The sequence below is a fragment of the Poromitra crassiceps genome (genome assembly GCF_964638095.1).
Source record: "Poromitra crassiceps genome assembly, chromosome: 15".
Classification (NCBI taxonomy): Eukaryota; Metazoa; Chordata; class Actinopteri; order Beryciformes; family Melamphaidae; genus Poromitra; species Poromitra crassiceps.
In genome coordinates, this window is record NC_139634.1 from 16,405,764 (window position 1) to 16,424,714 (window position 18,951).

Below are 18,951 nucleotides of genomic sequence, written 5' to 3' on the forward strand. Positions count from 1 at the left end.
ATGGATGAGCAACTTTGATGATAGAGAGGCCCACAAAAAAATGTCCTCGCTACCAGATTTTGCTGAGGGCTGAACGGCGCCAGCGCGAAAAATTTTGGGCATTTGAAGCCAGGTTTAGAGGAATAACTCATTTTAAATTAACAATTGTGATGTCATTATTCAGTCTTAACCACCAATATTTGATCCTTTTCCTCACTCACTCCTATGTCACCACCTGCTCTCCCTGCAGGGCTTGAAATTAACTTTTTTCACCACCTGCCAATATGGCTGCTAGATTTTAAAGTTACCAGCCAATTATAATTTCCACTAGCCGAAATGTTTTTCTTGAAATAAACCAGAATATGAGTGGGTTAATTTAAGCATAAGTATCAGTAAGTGGCCCGGGATTCTCAAAGCCTGTGTTGAGGGTCACACAAGAACAAAAATGCACTCTTGAAGCTAAATAAATCCAAAACCAACAAGTTAATTATTTAAATTTCTACTTCAATGTAGAACAGTCATTTCTTACACATGAGATTACTTTTAGCCTTTTAGTCATAAATATTATTGAAAGATATTCCATATTCCAGACTGAAATGCTATAACAGAAGAGTATTGCCCAGAATGACTTGAACATTTGGACACTTATTCAGCGGGTATATTGCATGTTGCGTTCAAGTGCACTGTAAAAAAAAAAAAAAAAAAAAAAATTTTTTTTTTTTTGCAATTCCATCGCGGGCCACACAGGGGGCGCCCGCGGGCCGCATACGGCCCGCGGGCCGTATGTTGCCCATGTATGCACTAAATCATCCATGATTCACATTGTTAGTTGTTGCTCCATGTTTATGTTATATGCCCATCCAGACAGATTTAATACTACCAGAAATGTAATGTCAATGTAGCTTAACTTCTTCAACGCCGTATTAGTTTGAAAATAATTTTGAGAATCTTTCATTTCATTTGACATGGTCCCTTTCAGCAATATGTACCACAGCACACTCACGTTTACTGGGATCAAAGTCTTCCAACTGGCTGCAGACACCTGACCTACTCTTAAAATGACATGATACACAGTACATTTCATTGAACCGACAAATGGTTGAATGGCATTACAAAAAGATATTTTATTTTCTTGTAAAAGGGCAGAGATGCAGCAGGGAGTAATACGAATAAGACATGTACAATAGTTAAATTGAACAAATGAAGAGAGGAAACCGAGGAGAGGTTAAATGAGCCCATTATTTACTGAAAATAAATGAAATTGAAGTGTGAAATCTTAAACTCCTGTACCTATCCTGGCTGCACATGATCACTACAGATATATTTCCATCTTTTAGCCTACAGGTATTCATAATTGCGTATAGGAAAAAGCAAAGCAGATTGTTGTAACACATCGATTACAGTTCTCAACGGTACACACTTTGGAGCTGTATTACAAGCAACTTGACCCCCCCCCCCCCCCCAAACAAAAAAGAAGCAAATTCTACAGTAAAATCGCCATTGCTGGCAAATCACATTACACTGGCCGCTGCATCTCATTTCAGTATGACAGAAACTTTTCAATTTCAAATCCACAATCCCAACACACACCCACCATCATCCGAACCATGCCACACCGGAGGCTATTTGGTCAAACACCTCACAGGATCTCTTTCCTGGACATGAGGACTAAGACACTAAAGACGCAGACCAACAGATTTTTTTCTCTTCTTGTTAAAAAACAAAAAACAGCACTACGCTAGATCTGTGTCCAGGATAATGAGTGGTCGGAAGTATTTTACCACCCCCCCCAATCTCGGCAGCTCTCCTCCCATCCAATCCTCCTGTGCGCTCTACAAGCTGTAGAACTTTAGGCTTCTGTCCATTCCTGCAGAGCTTAGGAACTGAGCGTTTTCTCCAAAGGCAACTCCAGTCACCAATCCAGAGTGTTCTAGGAATAGAAAGGGAAGAGCGGCGTCAAAACCGGACAAATCTTTGCAGCAAATGCACCATGTGGCAATTGGAATGCATACTGGGTGAGCAGCTAAAATAGACTGCTGTCTTTCCCCCTTACCAGAGAAGTTGAGGACCTCGGACCACTGCTTGCAGATGTAGACCCGGATGTCAGATCCTCCCACGGCCAGGTAGGTTCCACTCTGGTCAAACACTAGGGACTTAACCTGAAACAGACACACAGACAGGATATATAAATTAATTAACCAAATGCGTTCATCAAGAAAATCTTTTCCGTTTATATTTAAAAACTCTTGTTAATGTGAATAGATCGATGACGCAAATACAACTTTGAGCAAGTGACTATTGTGTCTCTCATTGAGCATTTAACTACAATAGAGCTGCAACGATTAGTCGATTGTCAGAAAATTAATAGACAGCTATTTTTTAGCATCGATTAATTATTCAGACTCATTTTCAAGGAAAAAAAGTGCTAAAATGCACTCGTTCCAGCTTCTTAATTCTTCTGTTGTCTTTAATCTTCTGAAACAGTGAACTGATTATATTTGGGTTGTGGACTGTTAAGTCAGGACAAAAGAAGACATTTGAGGATGTCATCTTGGGCTTTGGGCAAAAAGTGATCGACATTTTTCACCAATTTGTGACATTTCATAGACCAAACAACAAATAGATTAGTCGAGAAAATAATCGATAATGAAAATAATTGTTAGTCGCAGCCCTAAACTACAACAAAGATGACTTGTGAGGCTCTCTTAGCTTATGTCATCTAAGCAATAAAGAGAAGGTGCAATAGGAGCACTGACAAATTACTGCCATTTCTCACCTCATAGTTGTTGTCCAGAGCGATGGTCTTGAAGTTCTTCAGTTTCCTCAGATCCCACAGCTTCAGAGAGCTATCCTGGGCTCCTGAAGTGCAACGCCAGACAAGGACGTCAGGGCATTTAAATCAAATGGAATCTAACACACATACACAATACAGTTCTGATCCATTTTCATTCAAAGACAGGGTGAGTGTACTGTGCTGGGGTTAACAATAGATTCTCAATACCTACCTACACAGCTTATATTTCAAAATACTCCATATGTTTGACACTTTAATTTCTCAACTGGATTTTAATATATTATGATGTAGGCCAATTTTTGTGCAATTCCCAAATGTTCAAGTCCAAAAAACTATCATTCCCCATACATTTCCCAACCTGTCTATCAAAGATTAATAGCATCAAAATTATTGAGATAAAAAATGCAGTTCTCACCTGTGGCCAGGTAGTATCCGTTCTCAGAGAACGCGATGGAGGTGACGGGGCCGGAGTGGCCGGGGAAGTTGGCCACGTTGGTGCGCTCCTTCAGATCCCAGATCTTGATTTGGGAGTCAGCCGTCCCGGTGCCAAAAATGAGACCATCAGGGTGGAACTGAGCACAGGTGAGAGCTGCGAGGGCACGATACAAAGGTTACCACCTAGAATGGGACGTTTATCGAGATTGCCATACACACAAACTATGACACAGATTACACACTTACCACAGCCAGCACTCTCATCAGTGACTTTGGTGAGGACTTTACCAGTCTGGATGTCAGAAAAGGCCCAGTACTGCAGCGGAGAAAGGAGGGAAAAGAGGTAAGTGCTGTGAAGATGTTCAAACATGAGATAGATTTGTTCATCATCCACCCTCAGCATAATTACAGGTCATTGTCGTTATCTTTAATAGGGAATAAGTTCTGCCAGTAATTTGGTTCAGCTTAACGCTTGACATACCTGATCCTCGGAGGAGCTGAGCAGGTAGTCCCCAGTGGCATGGAGGGAGAGCCCGGTGACGCCCGCCTCGTGGGCACGCACCACCTGGACGCAGTTGCCCCCGGTGACGGACCACACACGGATGGTGCTGTCTGGAGACGCAGAGAAGACCACCGACTGGAGGGGGAAGGGAGAGCAGGGAGCAAGGGGTGGGAAAGAAAGCAAATAATAGATAAGAATTATGGATCATATCTCTTTCTAAAAAGTACTATCACACATACTATCAGGTTGTTGGTGATTGTGACAGGCTGATGTTTGAAGCAGTGACAGAAGTTACCTGGGATGGATGGTAGATAACAGAGGTGACCTTCTTGGTGTGGCCCTTGAGTGTGGCCACAATCTGTTCCTCTTGCTTGTCGAACACCACCACATTCTTATCGGCTCCACCTGGTAGAACAGGACGATTGACGTCAGATAACAAATACTCTCAAATAATGTAAAGTGTCGTCATGAATCTCAATTCTCAAATGTATTTTGAAATTGAGAGATGAGCAAAAGATTGATCGCTGTACCGGTGAGGACTTTGTTGGTGTCTGAGGGACACAAATCCAGAGACAGAATGCCAGGGACACTGGCACTATGGAGGCCCTGAGAGCAACACAGAGAAAACATGGTGAATCACTATTATGCTAAGCAGTTGAATTCCTCCTCATTTAATCCATTCCCAATCACAATGGACAGAAAGCAGTACTTACAGCATGGGAGGCCACCTGGCGATATTTGCTCAGATCCTCAGATCTAACCAGCTCTTCTGGAACAGTCTTTCCTCTCTGGGGAGACAAACAGGAAAGGAGTTAAGAGTGAGAAAATGTTACATTGTGTCACAATGTAGGTTTGAGGGACAACAAACACGTGCGTAACCATATAATCGCTAGGGCAGAAGTGTGAATAACAGAGCTAAACAACATTACCTTCTTTCTCTCTGTGGTGAGGACAGTGGCTTTGTCTTGGAGCTGCAGACAGGAAAACATTGCATTATTAAAATTGCACCTTAGACCCGTTAAGAGAAAATGAGTAGCTTAATATCACATAAATAATTAACAAAGCTAGAAGACAGCCTTACCTTCTGGATGATCTCGGGGGTCATTCCCACTTGTTCGCTGACCTCCATCGGCTCTCCACCAGCGCCCTGAGAGAGGAGGGCAGAAAGGAGAGGTTGTGAGGAGGAATGATGGGAAAGATGCTGATTTTACTGATCAGTATTTCATACAGTAGGAATAAAAGCCAGCTCACCACTGCAGCCGGCTGAGAGGTGGGGACTGCCTGCGGCGTGATCAATCCAGCTTGGGGTTTGAGCGTGGCGAGGGCTGTGAAGCCGAAAAAAAACCCCATGAGAAAAATACATTCAACCATCACAAATACAAGGGACACAGGACGGCATGGGCTGGCGTCAACCTACCCTCTCTGGCAGCGGTGACCTCTTTGGTGAGTCGGGCGATGACTCTGCAGGCGGCATCATGTTGGTAGAGAGCGTGAGAAAGCTCCTGGCGGGTGGTCTGCAGCTGCTGCCTGAGAGTGAAGCTGTGTAGCATCACCGCATCCTGGGAGAGAAAGGAGGCGACGGAATAGGGGAAACTCATTCACCAAGTAAAGTAAAACATTACACCCTCAAATACTCTTAGACTCATCAATCTGTGATGTCCAATGCATTCTTTTGTGGAAAAAGTCACAACTCTTCCTCAACCTGGCTCATCCACTTCAGTTAGTAATTTCCTACCAGAATGCCTTTCATCAAACATGGAGAAAACAGGTGAGCGCTTGCTGTATTCAGCTGTGGGTTATACAGTATATGCGGTTGGAGAGATAAATAGCAATTGCATAGTAAGAGCAAGAGAGTGATTTTTTTTCAGTCAAGAAACAGCAAGAGTCACACAACCTGTCTTGAGGCTGCATTGCATTATGGTCTATTGAGGCTACTGTTAGTGGAGAAATTGCTATCTGTTGCTTTCACAATGGATGTGTTGTTTAATATTGGTGCAAAATGGTGAGTCTAGACAGAAGCCTTTGCTCTTTTATCCTTAGGGACAGACACCAAAATCCTATGTTTACTGTTGTTTTAGATGGATTTTCTGCCATCAAACTCTCATCTACATTTGGCCATTTGTCCACAGGAATAAGAATAATACACAATCAAACACAAAAAATGGCCCAGAAGTGAAGAGCAAAATGAACAGTTAGTGTTTCGGTGTTGACTTGATCAGGTTACTCACCCATTCATCTTGAAGGGACTTGAGTATGGCAGGGATGCTCGTTGCGGAGGGTGCCTTTGGTCGGATAGGATGAGACACTGGGGTGGAGAAAAGTAATGTTCAGAGGTAATGCACAAATGCAGTGTCATGAGGAGTTAAAGTTAAACCAAATATTAAAACCTCATTAATGCCTTGTTAATGCTACCTGGAACTGAGCATCATAAAAGCCAAAATAGACACAAATCTCTAAATTCCATTGCTAATGAAAGTTCTGAAACTATTAACTACTAGGCATCTCGCTCAATTCCTAGGCTGCCCTGCAGCACAGCGAACTGGCCCTGCAACTTGAAGCTCGGCCGCTGCGTGGCCTCCCCCGCCCTGCAGCTCGGCTGCTGTCCCATAATTGCAGGACATTGGCCTTTAAAATTCATCAAAAACCTGTAAATTAAAATCTGCAGGACACCGTGTCCTGTAAATGATCTCCCGAGTCCCGTCCCGACGCAATTAATTATGGGTTAAACCCTGAGTCACTCAAGAATATTGACCTGTCACTTTATAGTTTGGTAACACTGTCTAACAGCTCCACATGAGGTGTGGCAAACTAAGTTGCTAGTACTGCTCGTCTTTAGCTGCTTCTGATTGATCAGTTTAGAGAGGTACATCACGTTTCTCTAAAATGCTATTGACTAATGGGGCAGCTGGACGGGACTGAGTGTTGGGATTTTGACAGTGCAGTGAGGTTTGCTAGCGGCTAACGTTACTTTACATGGCAATAAAACGCCACTGAATGACCAAATTGATTTAACTTTTAACAATTTCGAGTAACACTGTTTCCATACAGACGACCCCTAGCGTTGGTTAGTTGTTTATAACGTGACTGACTATGTTTATAACGTACTCCGGTTTATAATTGAGGGCTGAATACAGCCATGCTGAGGGGTTGTGGCTATTGCGCAACACACATGTGAAAACCGTCTATAGCGCGTGTGTTTTCCTCTTAACTTAGTGGGTAGCTCTAGTACTCTTATTAGCCTGACTCATTTGTAATAAGTGTGTTTGTACGGCTAACGTTTTGCATGCTATCCTATCTCTGAGAACTGTAGCCTGATGCTAATGTAGAGGCTAGTGTTTTCCGCCTCCTTGTTAACGTAGCTAGAGGCTAGTGTTTTCTGCCTGCTTGCTAACGTGGACGCATGGATCTATTATTATCGGGACGCTAGTGTTTTCCACCTGGATGAGACGACCAGCTGGACCATCGCCACACCAGATAGCGCAGCGTAGGTTTTTAAGCTCAATAAACACAGATTTAATGTGTCCTGAATTCATACCACTTGAACTTTATTTGAAATCTTAAAGGACACGGTGTCCTGCAGCTGTGAGTACTAGCGGAAACGCTGGTGCGGGCTCACTTGCTAGCTCGCCCGACGTGCGGGCTCACTTGCTAGCTCGCCCGCCGTACGGGCTCACTTGCTCTTATGACATCACTGATGACCACTGTGCATTGGCCTTGCCTGCTCTGACATCGTAATTAGGGCAATCACCTAATTAAAACATTTGGCTCTGTCAGGTCACCTGCACAGCCCCTACCTACTTATACTCCACTTCACTTATATAGCCTCACACTGATGACATCATCACTGATGACATCATCACTGAACTATAGCCTCAGCCTTAGGGGCAATTAATCTGCCCTAATTAAAAAAAATCTAGCTCCATCAGGTCACCTGCACAGATGCTCTTTACACTTCCTGAAAGTTTCAGCCCGATCGCACTTAAACCGGCATAGTTGTGGCAGGCCAACATTCTTGAAACAAACAATCAGACAGAGAGAGAGAGACAGACAAAGTCCACATTGCCAAATGTATATATATATATAAGATAGATATTACTTGGCAAAGGACACTTCAGTATTTAGACACCTGAATACCTTCAGGTTTTAAGACTTTAAGGACCCGCTGTTCGGTGCAAAATAATAGTGCAAGTCCTACATTGCTCTGCTGCTACTGGTTTACCTTTGATGTCTATTAGCTGCTCCTCAGACAGAGGCTGGCCGTTCATCGGGTCCGTCCCATTCTCTGCGATGTATTTCTCGATCAGCCTGCGCTCGAATACCTGGTTGGACACCGGGGAGACGCACGGGTGCTCCGGGACCTCGTTGGAAACTGGAAAACCGCAGTTAAAACATAAGATACCGACACTCATACAACCTTCAGCTAGATGGATATGCCGTTAATGAATCAAGGCGACCCTGCATGGCCGCTAACACACATTAGCTGGCTGTTAGCTAGGCAGCTAGCGTTAGCGCGGCGCCTAGCTTACTTTGCCTCCTAATATCGCTGCTTTCAACTTACTTGCACAAACCAAAGACATCTTCCACGCGTACTTCTACACGTCACGTCTGAAGATTATAATTACGCGCGCCTTTTACGATGATGGAGTTAATCTGTACTTTATTTACGTTTTGCTCAAGTTGGAAGTAGCACGCTGTCTTTTCATTGCCGCTACAAATCCCAGTGCATGCTGGGACAGTGAGTTCTGATTCTACGCTTTGTTTCCCTTTGTGTTCAGACCCCAAAGGCACTTGACTGCCCTCTCTCGCTCAGACACGATAAGACAAGTATAGTCTTCTTCTTCTTCTTCTGTTTGGTTTTACGGCGGTTGGCATCCAAAATGTTGCATTACCGCCTCCTTCTGGACTAATACATCCACTGTTCCCCTATTCCATTAGTCTTTTTAACAGTCCAGTTCCTCTAAAAAAACTGACCACTATTTTCTTCCCCTCCGCTACTCCCACACATCCCATTATACCCTTCACACTGGCCTCTATTTGTCCCAGTCTCTGCAGTCCAGTCAAGTATAGTCTATTTGTTAATGTTAAATTTTATTTGACAAGTGAGAAGTGCTCGAACATTATACTATTGCAAAAATATTACAGAAGGCCAACCTCCATTCATGCCTAAGCCACTAGAAATGTCACCCTGTACACACAAAGTTCATAACCACACATGAATGCAATATTTGGTGGAATGTATAAAACATGTAACTACAATGACTTTGAGGGTAAATCATTGGTTAATACTATACAATATCACTGCAATTAGACTAAAGGTCATGGAGTAGACATTAAAAAAGATAAATATTATTTAATGGTAAATTATTAACATGTGGATTGGGAAAAATACTTCAAATAGCTGCATCTATTAATGTACCTTTACTTTAAAAAAAATCCCTTTGCAGCCTTATCTATCCCATTCTCTTCTATATAGCTTTGTCCTCACATAAAATTAATTTAAAAAAATCATTACACATACAGCAAATATACAGTGCAGATCATATTGGTCCTGAGGGTCCAGAGGTAGGTAACAGCAGATTTTACGCCGCTTTTCCACTGCATGCTACTGGCTCGAGTCAACTCGACTGTACTCGCCTTTTTTGGTTTTCCATTGGGCAGGTACCAAGTACCATATTACATACTGGTAGTGGTATTTTTTTTGGTAGCACCTGTCGAGGTTGCAAACGAGCTGAGGGTACACCAAAAGGTGACATTTCAGACTACTGATTGGTCAGAGAGAATTGTCATCATTGCGCACATATATGCTAACGTTAGCTACAGTACAAGGTCAGCTTGACCTCTTGTGCGTAGGATGGATCTCTTGAAGAGTGACTTCCTGGACTCAATCTCCTATAATGCTTCACTTCAAACCGCTCACCCTACAGCTGCCCACAATCAGGGTCCAGATGCTTGTAATCTGCCCACTCCATTGAGTTGAGTTTTGGATGGAAATGGAGTGTAACAAGTTGACAATTCAGTCTGATATCAGGCCATCACCCTGCATACTGCATTTTAGAAACCCTCTCAGTTCATTCACTCATTCCTTTGAGAGCTGGCCTAACTGCACTGGAAGCATTAATGAAAACCACACACCTCCTTTGACCACCACACACTTGTTGCCTTCTTGGATCAAACACATCCTGTGTTGTATTAGCTCCCGTCTTCTCGTCATCAATAAATGGTTGTAACTGGCCCTTGGATCATCATGTTTCAATGTTCACGCCAGTCAGAGGCTCTCTGATCCAGTCATTTCCATAACACTCAAGCATACAATAAGCAGTTGAATCATACCGGTTCCAATTTACCATTTACAGATTTTTCAGCAGTCTTGTTTTGTCTAGGCCTCTTCTGAAATAACGTCTGTCTGTCTGTCTACTACCAAAAGCGAGTTGAGTCGGTACCATGCGGTGGAAAAGCGGAATTAGAAACACTATCAACCAGTGTCAACCATGGTGTCAACATACGGGTAACATGGAACAGGCTATTGCTCGACTCATGCTGAAGAAAGATGATCATTTACATGAAAAAGCCCAGATCCTGTCTAGGCCCACAGCGCATGTTTCGCCCTCTAGAGGCAATCTAACAAAGCGCATCACCTCACTAAGCGTTACCTGACTGACACACTGACTCACTGACTGCCTCACCTGAATTTGTACTCGTGATGCCCTCAGCTGCATCGTGGCAATAACATGCAATATCGACATCAAACAAGTTTGAAACTAGGTTCAGATGTCAAAGGCACAGGTGAGGGTTTCTTTTCTCCCCCCATAACAGTTTCACTACATCTGAGAAGTCTACAGTTCTATCTACTTCCATCATGTTAGCTGCGCTCCTCTGCCTCCTATAAGAAGTTGAGTTTGTCCGAAGTGTAAACGCTGCAGGATTCAGAGGTGTCCACGTCTAGCGGCAGGGTGGAGAAGTAGTCTTTCACTTTGCTGGACCTCTCTTTCTCCATCTGGAACTGAATGCAGTCCTCGGACGAGTGGAGGCAGTCAGAGGCGCCGGGCACCGAGAAGGAAATCTTCCGCGCCATCTCATTGGACGGGTCCTGACAGTGAGGAAGGACATACGATATGGTTTTTAGTCAGTGTGCTGGATGCTGTGTTTCTCCAGACTACACACGCACGCGCACACACGGAGCTTAGTTTTTACCTCAGCAGTGGAGTCATGAGCAGCGGAGCTCCCAGCTGGCAGTCTGTCTGGCAGTCTGTCTGCTTCCTGGTTCTCAGCTCTCACACCAATTAGGGATAACTGAGACCCCGTTTCTACCATGACAGGAGTGTAACCCTACACACACACACACACACTTTGTATCAACGGGAAAAAAGAAAAGAAAGCCAATGACGCTCATTTCAAAGTGGATCAGCCCTACCATGTGAGTGGGACTGGCTCTGGGGCTCCACTTCCTTGGCGTCCCAGGCTGAGCAAACCCAGGCTGAGCAGACCCAGGCTGAGCAGACCCAGGCTGAGCAGACCCAGGCTGAGCAGAGTGACTGTACAAGGCCGAGGGCTGAGGACTCGGCTGGCTGTAGTCCTGCAACACAAACGCAAGACATGGCAGCACAAGAGGATTACAGGGAGATAAAGGGATAAACGGAAGACAAAACACAATCGGCCTCATTCATGAATCTTGCGGACTAAGGGATTTCTTCAGTTGTGCTTCCGAACAACAACAAAAAAAGGGAAAACAAACTTGGCATTCATCATTTTTTCCTTAGTTGACCTTTTTCTGTATGAACAATCTCACTCAATAGATTTATTCTTTGCAGGCTTTATGCTGGATGAATATCAATGGTAAAGACCGGAAATTAACAATCACAACTGATTTACATCAATATACATACAATATACAATCCATATGAATCATGAATCAATGTCGAATTAATCAATGTTGAATTAACATCAGTTAATTAATGGTGGCACTTTGGCTAAGTTATCGTCGCCTAGCCTAGGTCAACATGACTTGATTAAGCATGTTCCCTCACATGTATATTGATCCTGGGAGGGTTAGCTGGAGGAGTGTGGTTTGCTCGGAAGCCGGTGAGGATCTGCGAGAGGCTGCAGTTCGGGTAGCGCTTCATGAACAGGATGAAACCGGCCAGCGACACGAACATTCCGGACGGGACGGTGATGGACTTAAGGACTGCTCGCCATTTACCCCCCTTATCTGGAGAGGTTAGAGGCAGAGAGAAGGGTCCAAGATGGAAAGAAACAAAAAAAAACATCCAGATACAAGCGACACACCTAAGAGGCGTCCTGTCACTCACCGATCACCTGCAAGGAGGTAGAGGACACCAGGTTGCCGTCCACGTCTCTGATGTCGTACGTCCCATCGTGCCTCGCGGTCAGCCTGGTGATCACGACCTCGGTGACGGAGCCATTCCTGCCCAGAGAGACGAGGCCCCGGTAGCGCATGTCGTGGTCCACGATCCGGCCCTCCCGGATCAGCTGCACGGGGCCGCGGGGGGGCCTGGGGTCAAAAGGGCCCAGCGAGGATTCGTCCGGGTACCGGATAGGGGTAAAAATGAGGTGGGCATGAGGGACAGGGAGAAAGAGGGGCAGGTTTAGAGACTCCTTGGAGAAGCGGGTGACATTGAAGGTGTGTCCTGCGGGGTGCCAAGTGTGAGATTATGAATAGAGGGAAAGATGGAGGATGAAGGAAAAGTAAGGAGAAGACGTGGGACAGGGTGCGGGGGTGCCAGGTGGAAAGGGAAAGATAAAGATATAAGCATTACCTTTGATAGGAGCCGAAAGTTTAAGATAAGTTTAAGATAAGGTCTGTTCTCCCTGCCCCCCCACTGCACTTGGCCCCTGCTCACCCTGGACAGTGAGCGTGCTGCGGGACAGGACCTTCCCGCTCTCGCCCCGGACAGTATAGTTGCCCTGGTCTGCCTGCGTCACCCTCTCTGCCACCCAGGCCTTCCCGTCCCGCTGCAGACGCCCCCGGCCCGCTTCGCCGGTGTCGTCGGTCCGGTTCCACAGCACCACCGGCTCGGCCTGGGGCGGGGCACCCCGGGGTGAAAACTCCAGCAGCACGCCGTCCTGGGGGATGCTGTGCTGAAACGTCTCCCCGTAGTTTCTTCTGTACGATTTGATACATTCTGAAGTGGAATGAAGGAGCGGGAGGCAATCAAAAACTTCAATTTCAAACCAATCAGAGAAGAGGGTAAATGGCCTGCATTTATATAGCGCTTCTATCCAAAGCGCTTTACAATTAGTAGGTACATTCACCCATTCACACAGACAGTCATACACTGATGGCGACGAAACTACCACACAGGGTGCTGGTGCAGCCATCGGGAGCAATTTGGGGTTCAGTATTTTGCCCAAGAACACTTCGACATGCGGACTGGAGGAGCCGGGGATCGAACCACCAACCTCTTTTTTCCAAAGTGATTAGTGGACGACCCGCTCCTAACCCTTGAGCCACAGCCGCCCCCTTGTGTATGAGAATATTGTATCACCTGAGACGGTGAGGCGAACAGTCTCGTAGGTGAAGCCGGACGGCAGCTTGATGGCGTAGAGTCCCTGGTCACCGTGGGTCACTTCCTTCAGCACCAGCATCCGATCTCTGGTCCACTCGAAGCGCGGGTCCTTCACCTGCGTACAAAGCTTTTGCTGAGCCCGCTTGAGCTGCACTTTGCACAAGCAAACGCACACACACACACACATGCATGCACACTTTGACTCACTGTGTTCTTATCCAGCAGGACGCGGCGCGGCCCAGGAGGGGCATTCGGCGTAAAAGTCACAATTCTTGACGCGGAGTATACCGGCAGGCGAAATTCCTTCCCGGCACACACAATCTGGAATTCGTCGTTTTCACCTGTGAAAAAGTGTCACAGAAATAGCAGCACATAGTCAACAAGCACCTGCTGTCCTGGACACAGAGAATATGATTTGTAGGTGTGGCATGAGGTGCAACGTCTGGCCATACAGTAGACTGTATAAACTGACTCACCCAATAGGAAACCTGATGGAAAAGACAGAATAAAACGTTTCTACCTAACTGGTAATATAATAAACCAAACATGTATTGGAATGAATCTGTAGTGCAAATAATCTTGAAAACTCACCCATGCAGAGAGGGAGGGTGAACAGGACAGCCATGATCACATGGGAGAGCATCGTGCAAAGTGAAGAGACACCAAAGTGGGACTGTTTCACCTATAAACAGCTCGCACAGAGGACAGGGACGCACACGTCATTATCATTCACCCCCATCCTCCTCTAAAAGCCAAGCCAGCTAACGAGCCGAGGACAGGCTGTCGTCAATCAACAAGCTACACAAGAATGGGGTGCTGCAAGACAGCCGGGGACGAGGTTTCTGCAGCCTATTTAATGGCGAATAAATACTTTCGTCAAGCATCAATAAATAGTATCTGATGCTGCACGCTGCCTGGCTAACGTAGTCTTTGCAGTCATGTCCAGTCAGTCAGGTGTCCAATATGTTACTTATCAGCCACAGAAGACCACGCACTGCTCTATATGACTGCGATTAATTTGTTAGAAATGAAGGGTCAGTCACGCATCTATTCTGGACTCACCTGGACGACGTGTGGAAAATAAGTCCACCGTTAGATACTTGCGACTGACAACGTCCCCTTGCTCAGTGCGCATGAGCATCCAACCTCACTTTTATTTATGGCAACGTCGGGGCTACACTGTATTCTCGGCGGCTCCTGCGCAACTTACGGAGCGCTCCTCGGTAAACAAAATGAAGAAGAAGCGGGTTGGTTGTGGGAGTGGGTGGCGATATCGCAACCCCCCCAGTATGGTGAAGGCATGACCCGCCCTACTCTACCTTTGATTGGCTTTCCCTGATATTTTACCCTAACCTTAACTAATAGTCACTCTTCATGCCTAAACCCAACCAATCATCAGCCGTCATGCCTCCTCAAGGCGGAGTAAGGCCACCAGCCATGCCTTCGCCATACTGGGGAGGAAATCGAGGGCGGTGGTGGCTCTCTGTACTGTAGTCGAAACCGACTTCAAATGTACCGTGTTTTAAGAAAGGGTCCTGGACGTGGCTGGGCTTGCAGCTCATAAAAGATGTTTGCTGTCGTGAAGAGATTGCAGTTTTGGGCATATCTGCTGCTGGTTACAGGTTGCGCTGGTGAGTATACTATACGAGCTCAACTGTGTCAGCCACTTAATATTGACTATACCTACCATTTAATTACAGTACAGGCAAGCTGGGCAAGAGCATACAGCAGGGTCGACATCACTCTGTCCACAGACCATCGACATCCAGACCGGACTGCTGTTGGGGAAATTATGTCTATAATTTGCCTAATTTGTAAAAGCTGCTAAAGTAGATGTTCAGCCAGGCTGGGTGTCACTTGTAGTAATACATAATCACATGATGAGAGAGAGAGGGACACACATGCATCTTAACAGCAGTCACAGAGAAGGGGAGATAACTGTAATCAACAAGACAATATACAAACCTTTCTTAATATCCAAAGAGAAAGAATACATTATAAACAATACCCACATTTGAATTTAGTTGAACTGCAACTACTGGTTTAATTTCTTGTAGTGAAGCTACTCTCCAGTTAAGAGCTCCTGTATAGCCTATTGACGTATGACTTTTTCTGTCACAGTTGAAACTACACACATTTAGGTTAGATAACATCTAAAGTGGTCAAATCATTTTGGTTGGTAAAGATTAAAGAATAGTAATGCCCAACCCAATGGTTTCTTTTTAATCAGGTGTCTCAAGTGGGACACCTGTGTAAAGAATTTTGGCCTTGCATTTAAGAACACAGTTTCACACAGGATTATCTCAGCTACCAGGCCTCATCAAATCTACTGTCTGTAAATGTGATATTACAATCGACGGCAACTGGGCAATTTAATATTGTAACATTGCTCCTGAAAACTGGCACGATCAATTTTAGATGTCAAATCCTGAGCATGAAAAATTGGATTGGAGGACTTCTCGGTGCAATTTTCACACTTTGCAAAGTCACCCTGTGTGCCGGATTGGGCCCTTTTGGCGGGCCGATTCATATGTTAGACAGCCCAGCTCTAAATGTTTTATGTTTTTTGTGATTCTCAGATGGTCAGATTTATGGAATGGCTGAACCCAAGCTGTACGGGGAGACGTTCTCCTTCAGGCTACCTAAAAATGCCTATTTCTTGGAGTACACCAACTCAAGGAAGGTGAGGGACGGTGAGTCAGTGCGCGTTTGGGATCGCACAGACCCTGGAGTCAAAGGCAGAGGGCGCACAGAGGGAAACCAGTGGATTATCGATAACGTCACCCAGAGTGATGCGGGCCAATACCGCCTCAACGACCAGAACAAGAGGGGGATATATATCTATCACCTCGATGTGGAACGTGAGGCCTTCATCTTTTAAATCTTTTCATCCTTAACTGACTTTTCATTTCTTTTTGCCTTGCCTATGCTGCGTCACATTTTAATATCATGCCCCCCCTCTCTCTCTTCCTCCTTTAGCATGGGAAGAGTATCCCAGGAAAACAGAGGGTGAGGATTTTGTCCTCCAATTTCAGGTGGACATAAATTATTCTGTGAGGTTTAACGATGGATCCGGAGAAGCGGTGGAGTTGATAAGGGCGGGTATACTGCTGACCGCTAATTCTGAATTTTCACGTAACAAGAGTTACAAGACAGCCGTTGACCACGTTTTTGGAGGGAGGCTTCAGGAGCTGAGTGACCCCAGGGACCCCGAGGTCCGTGTCCTCATCCGAGACCTTAAAGAACACGACTCCGGGATCTACACTCTGTATGACAAACAGCGCAACAGCGCGTCGGAGGTGCACCTAACCGTGTTACGTGAGTGAGACAGCCTTCCTCTGTAGAACCCAAATGTTAATATCACGTAAAGGCAAGCATCATCAACGCCTCTTTAAGGATATCCACAATCTGACTAAATAGTGTTTAGAATAGTGTGGGCCTGCCACAGTAACTCTTTTCTTCTAAATTGAGCCTACATAAAAAAAAAAGAGCTGTCAGCGATGACTCTTTTGCCTCCCCTCTCTAATAGCTTATGATCCTCTGCACGGTGTCGGTATCGCCGGTGTTACAGTCGGCATTCTCCTCATGGTGCTTCTCTGCATCTTCTGCGTGAGGAGGTATTACTGTAAGAAGAGCTCCTCTAAAAGGGAGAGCTCTGTACCTGCTCCTCAGACTGCAGCAGCACCCGCTGTGCATTACCATGATGTAGGTATCTCACCCATGGGGCTTTCTGACACTAGTATCGGGGTCACACATCTCTAGCTGCCAATATTTGGGGGCTTAAGACGACTATCTGTTATCTCATTTCAACATCCTCGGTCTTGCAGGACGCCAGTCAACCTTCAGGCCCGAGTCACTCGACTTCCCCGTATGTTCCAACATACACTCAGGAGCCCACTCCCCTCCCTGCTATGGGACCTGAAGCCAGGTTCCCGGAGCCACCGGTAGGTGTTGCATTTTTATCTATGTGAACTCACCTAAACCTGAGGGATGCACATACTCTTAAAGAGGACATGAAACATTTGATCATATCATGCTAGTTCATTTGCATTTAAACCTCAGACAAGACAGGACACTGCTTTCAAGTCTGAAATTTACCTAGATTTGCTAGAAAGATGACTGTGCCTGAGGGTGAGAAGCCGGATTGGCGGTATATGTCCGGGTCGCTGCACTAGCGCCTCCTCTGGTTGGTCGGGGCACCTGGTCGGGGTGGAAGGGAACTGGTGGGAATAGCGTGATCCTCCCACGTCCTACGTCCTATGGGTGAAGCTCCCCGTCAGGTGAAGAAGCAGCTGGATACTGCACGTGCGCATGTCTCCGGAGGAAACATGGTGCTAGTCTCGGCTTTCTTCAAATCGGCAGAGGGTGGAGCAGCGACCGGGGCAGCCAATAGGGCAGCATGGGGATGAATTGGCCAAGTATAATTGGGGAAAAATTATAATAAAAAAATAAAGAAAGAAACACAACAGCATATGCTGTGAGCCTGTTAGAATTCAAAATCCTTACTACCAACACTTGCTGTACTGTACAGTCAACCATCTAGCAGCGCCCTAGTTGGTGAAAAGCTGAAATGGTAAATTTCAGAATTGAAAGCAGTGTCCTGACTTGTCTGAGGTGAAATCCAAATGAACTACCGTAGTCATATGATCAAATGTTTGTCCTCTTTAAGTTTTTCCCTGCATATGGGGGAAAAAATCCACACACACATTGTAAGGAAGTTTGTGTGCTTGCCTTGTGTGAAGTTGCTGGATCTTAGGTAAGGGCTCACGGGCAGTGATCGATTAGAACCACAGAGATGTCTTTCAAGCTTTAATGAAGTATCACAGGCAGACAGTAAGGCAGAAGCAACGTACAGAGCTTACAGATTGCAGAAAGGGGAATAGGACCATACATATCATAGCAGAACAACACCTTTATAATCCCCCCACATTCGAGGTATGGTGGGCCATTATGGAGCATTTTCTACACACATACACTAATTTTTTTCCTGTTCTCTGTGTCTTCCAGAGCTATGAAGAATGTATCTCCTCAAACCCTGGCCCGCAGTTTGAGCTGAAGGGAGTGACTTTTCCCTCTGCTCCACCCCTCAGTTCAGACTCCACTCACAGTGGTGTCTACACCTCACACAAACTCAACTTTCTTTAAATCACTGCTTCCCAACCTGGTGGTCGGGACCCCTACTAGGGCTCGCCAAAGCTTGACGGGGGGTTGCAAGGCTTAAGGGTCTAAGAAAACTATATATATATATATATATATATATATATATATATATATATATATGGTGCTTTGGACAAGATTGTGTAAATGAACAGTGCTGTAGATCAGTGGTCCCCAACCACCGGGCCGCCGACCGGTACCGGGCCGCAACGCATCTGGTACCGGGCCGCGAGCCGGTCCATTTAAAAAAATAAATAAACATAGGCTATAATATTATAGGCTGTGTGTGGTAGTTGAAACATAGTTTCAAGTTGACCTTTATTTATGTTTGTAGTTCAAACAAAAACATAAATACTGTATAGGCTACATACAGTACAACACAAAAGGCTGTTATTTACCCTTTGTCGCCACCTGGTGAGTAAATATATATGTAACTAAAACCATTAAAATTGACAACCGGTCCGCGACTTTTTTTTCCATGTATCTACCGGTCCTTGGCACAAAAAAGGTTGGGAACCCCTGCTGTAGATAATGTACTGTATATTGCAGCTTTTCTTCTA

General features: G+C 45.4%; 3 protein-coding genes across 3 annotated transcripts; 1 reads left to right on the forward strand and 2 right to left on the reverse strand.

The window, feature by feature from the left end:
• Positions 1 to 1,090: 1,090 nt before the first annotated feature.
• On the reverse strand, positions 1,091 to 8,424 carry prpf19 (pre-mRNA processing factor 19). The gene is made up of 16 exons (XM_083652116.1): positions 8,269 to 8,424; positions 7,930 to 8,079; positions 5,939 to 6,015; positions 5,128 to 5,269; positions 4,962 to 5,035; positions 4,792 to 4,857; positions 4,640 to 4,681; positions 4,424 to 4,498; positions 4,241 to 4,316; positions 4,006 to 4,115; positions 3,690 to 3,845; positions 3,455 to 3,524; positions 3,189 to 3,362; positions 2,756 to 2,838; positions 2,033 to 2,138; positions 1,091 to 1,909 (listed from the first exon to the last, which is right to left on the reverse strand). The coding sequence occupies exons 1-16, from the start codon at positions 8,285 to 8,287 to the stop codon at positions 1,812 to 1,814; spliced, it is 1,518 nt and encodes a 505-aa protein (XP_083508242.1). The 5' UTR covers positions 8,288 to 8,424; the 3' UTR covers positions 1,091 to 1,811.
• Positions 8,425 to 8,897: 473 nt separating this feature from the next.
• On the reverse strand, positions 8,898 to 13,241 carry LOC310789842 (uncharacterized protein). The gene is made up of 7 exons (XM_083651537.1): positions 13,214 to 13,241; positions 12,569 to 12,850; positions 12,017 to 12,219; positions 11,735 to 11,916; positions 11,122 to 11,283; positions 10,902 to 11,036; positions 8,898 to 10,797 (listed from the first exon to the last, which is right to left on the reverse strand). The coding sequence occupies exons 2-7, from the start codon at positions 12,847 to 12,849 to the stop codon at positions 10,591 to 10,593; spliced, it is 1,170 nt and encodes a 389-aa protein (XP_083507663.1). The 5' UTR covers position 12,850; positions 13,214 to 13,241; the 3' UTR covers positions 8,898 to 10,590.
• A 1,464-nt stretch (positions 13,242 to 14,705) lies between these two features.
• LOC310789943 (uncharacterized protein) lies at positions 14,706 to 18,569 on the forward strand. Its single transcript, XM_083651663.1, has 6 exons — positions 14,706 to 14,865; positions 15,814 to 16,095; positions 16,214 to 16,552; positions 16,764 to 16,939; positions 17,062 to 17,178; positions 18,242 to 18,569. The coding sequence occupies exons 1-6, from the start codon at positions 14,802 to 14,804 to the stop codon at positions 18,377 to 18,379; spliced, it is 1,116 nt and encodes a 371-aa protein (XP_083507789.1). The 5' UTR covers positions 14,706 to 14,801; the 3' UTR covers positions 18,380 to 18,569.
• Positions 18,570 to 18,951: the final 382 nt, after the last annotated feature.

Bases quoted from the DNA above. Each gene is read 5' to 3' on its own strand.
- prpf19 (XM_083652116.1), bottom strand. The intron at 4,499-4,639 runs GTAATGTTGTTT...TTGTCTCCCCAG, and splicing joins TCACCACAGAGAGAAAGAAG to AGAGGAAAGACTGTTCCAGA. The intron at 2,839-3,188 runs GTGAGAACTGCA...GTTGCACTTCAG, and splicing joins CGGATACTACCTGGCCACAG to GAGCCCAGGATAGCTCTCTG.
- LOC310789842 (XM_083651537.1), bottom strand. From the start codon at position 12,849: ATGTATCAAATCGTACAGAAGAAACTACGGGGAGACGTTTCAGCACAG. The intron at 12,220-12,568 runs GTGAGCAGGGGC...TTTTGACCCCAG, and splicing joins CAGCACGCTCACTGTCCAGG to GCCCCCCCGCGGCCCCGTGC. The intron at 11,284-11,734 runs GTGAGGGAACAT...TTTGTGTTGCAG, and splicing joins CTCCCAGGATCAATATACAT to GACTACAGCCAGCCGAGTCC.
- LOC310789943 (XM_083651663.1), top strand. From the start codon at position 14,802: ATGTTTGCTGTCGTGAAGAGATTGCAGTTTTGGGCATATCTGCTGCTG. The intron at 14,866-15,813 runs GTGAGTATACTA...TGTGATTCTCAG, and splicing joins GCTGGTTACAGGTTGCGCTG to ATGGTCAGATTTATGGAATG. The intron at 17,179-18,241 runs GTAGGTGTTGCA...TGTGTCTTCCAG, and splicing joins CCAGGTTCCCGGAGCCACCG to AGCTATGAAGAATGTATCTC.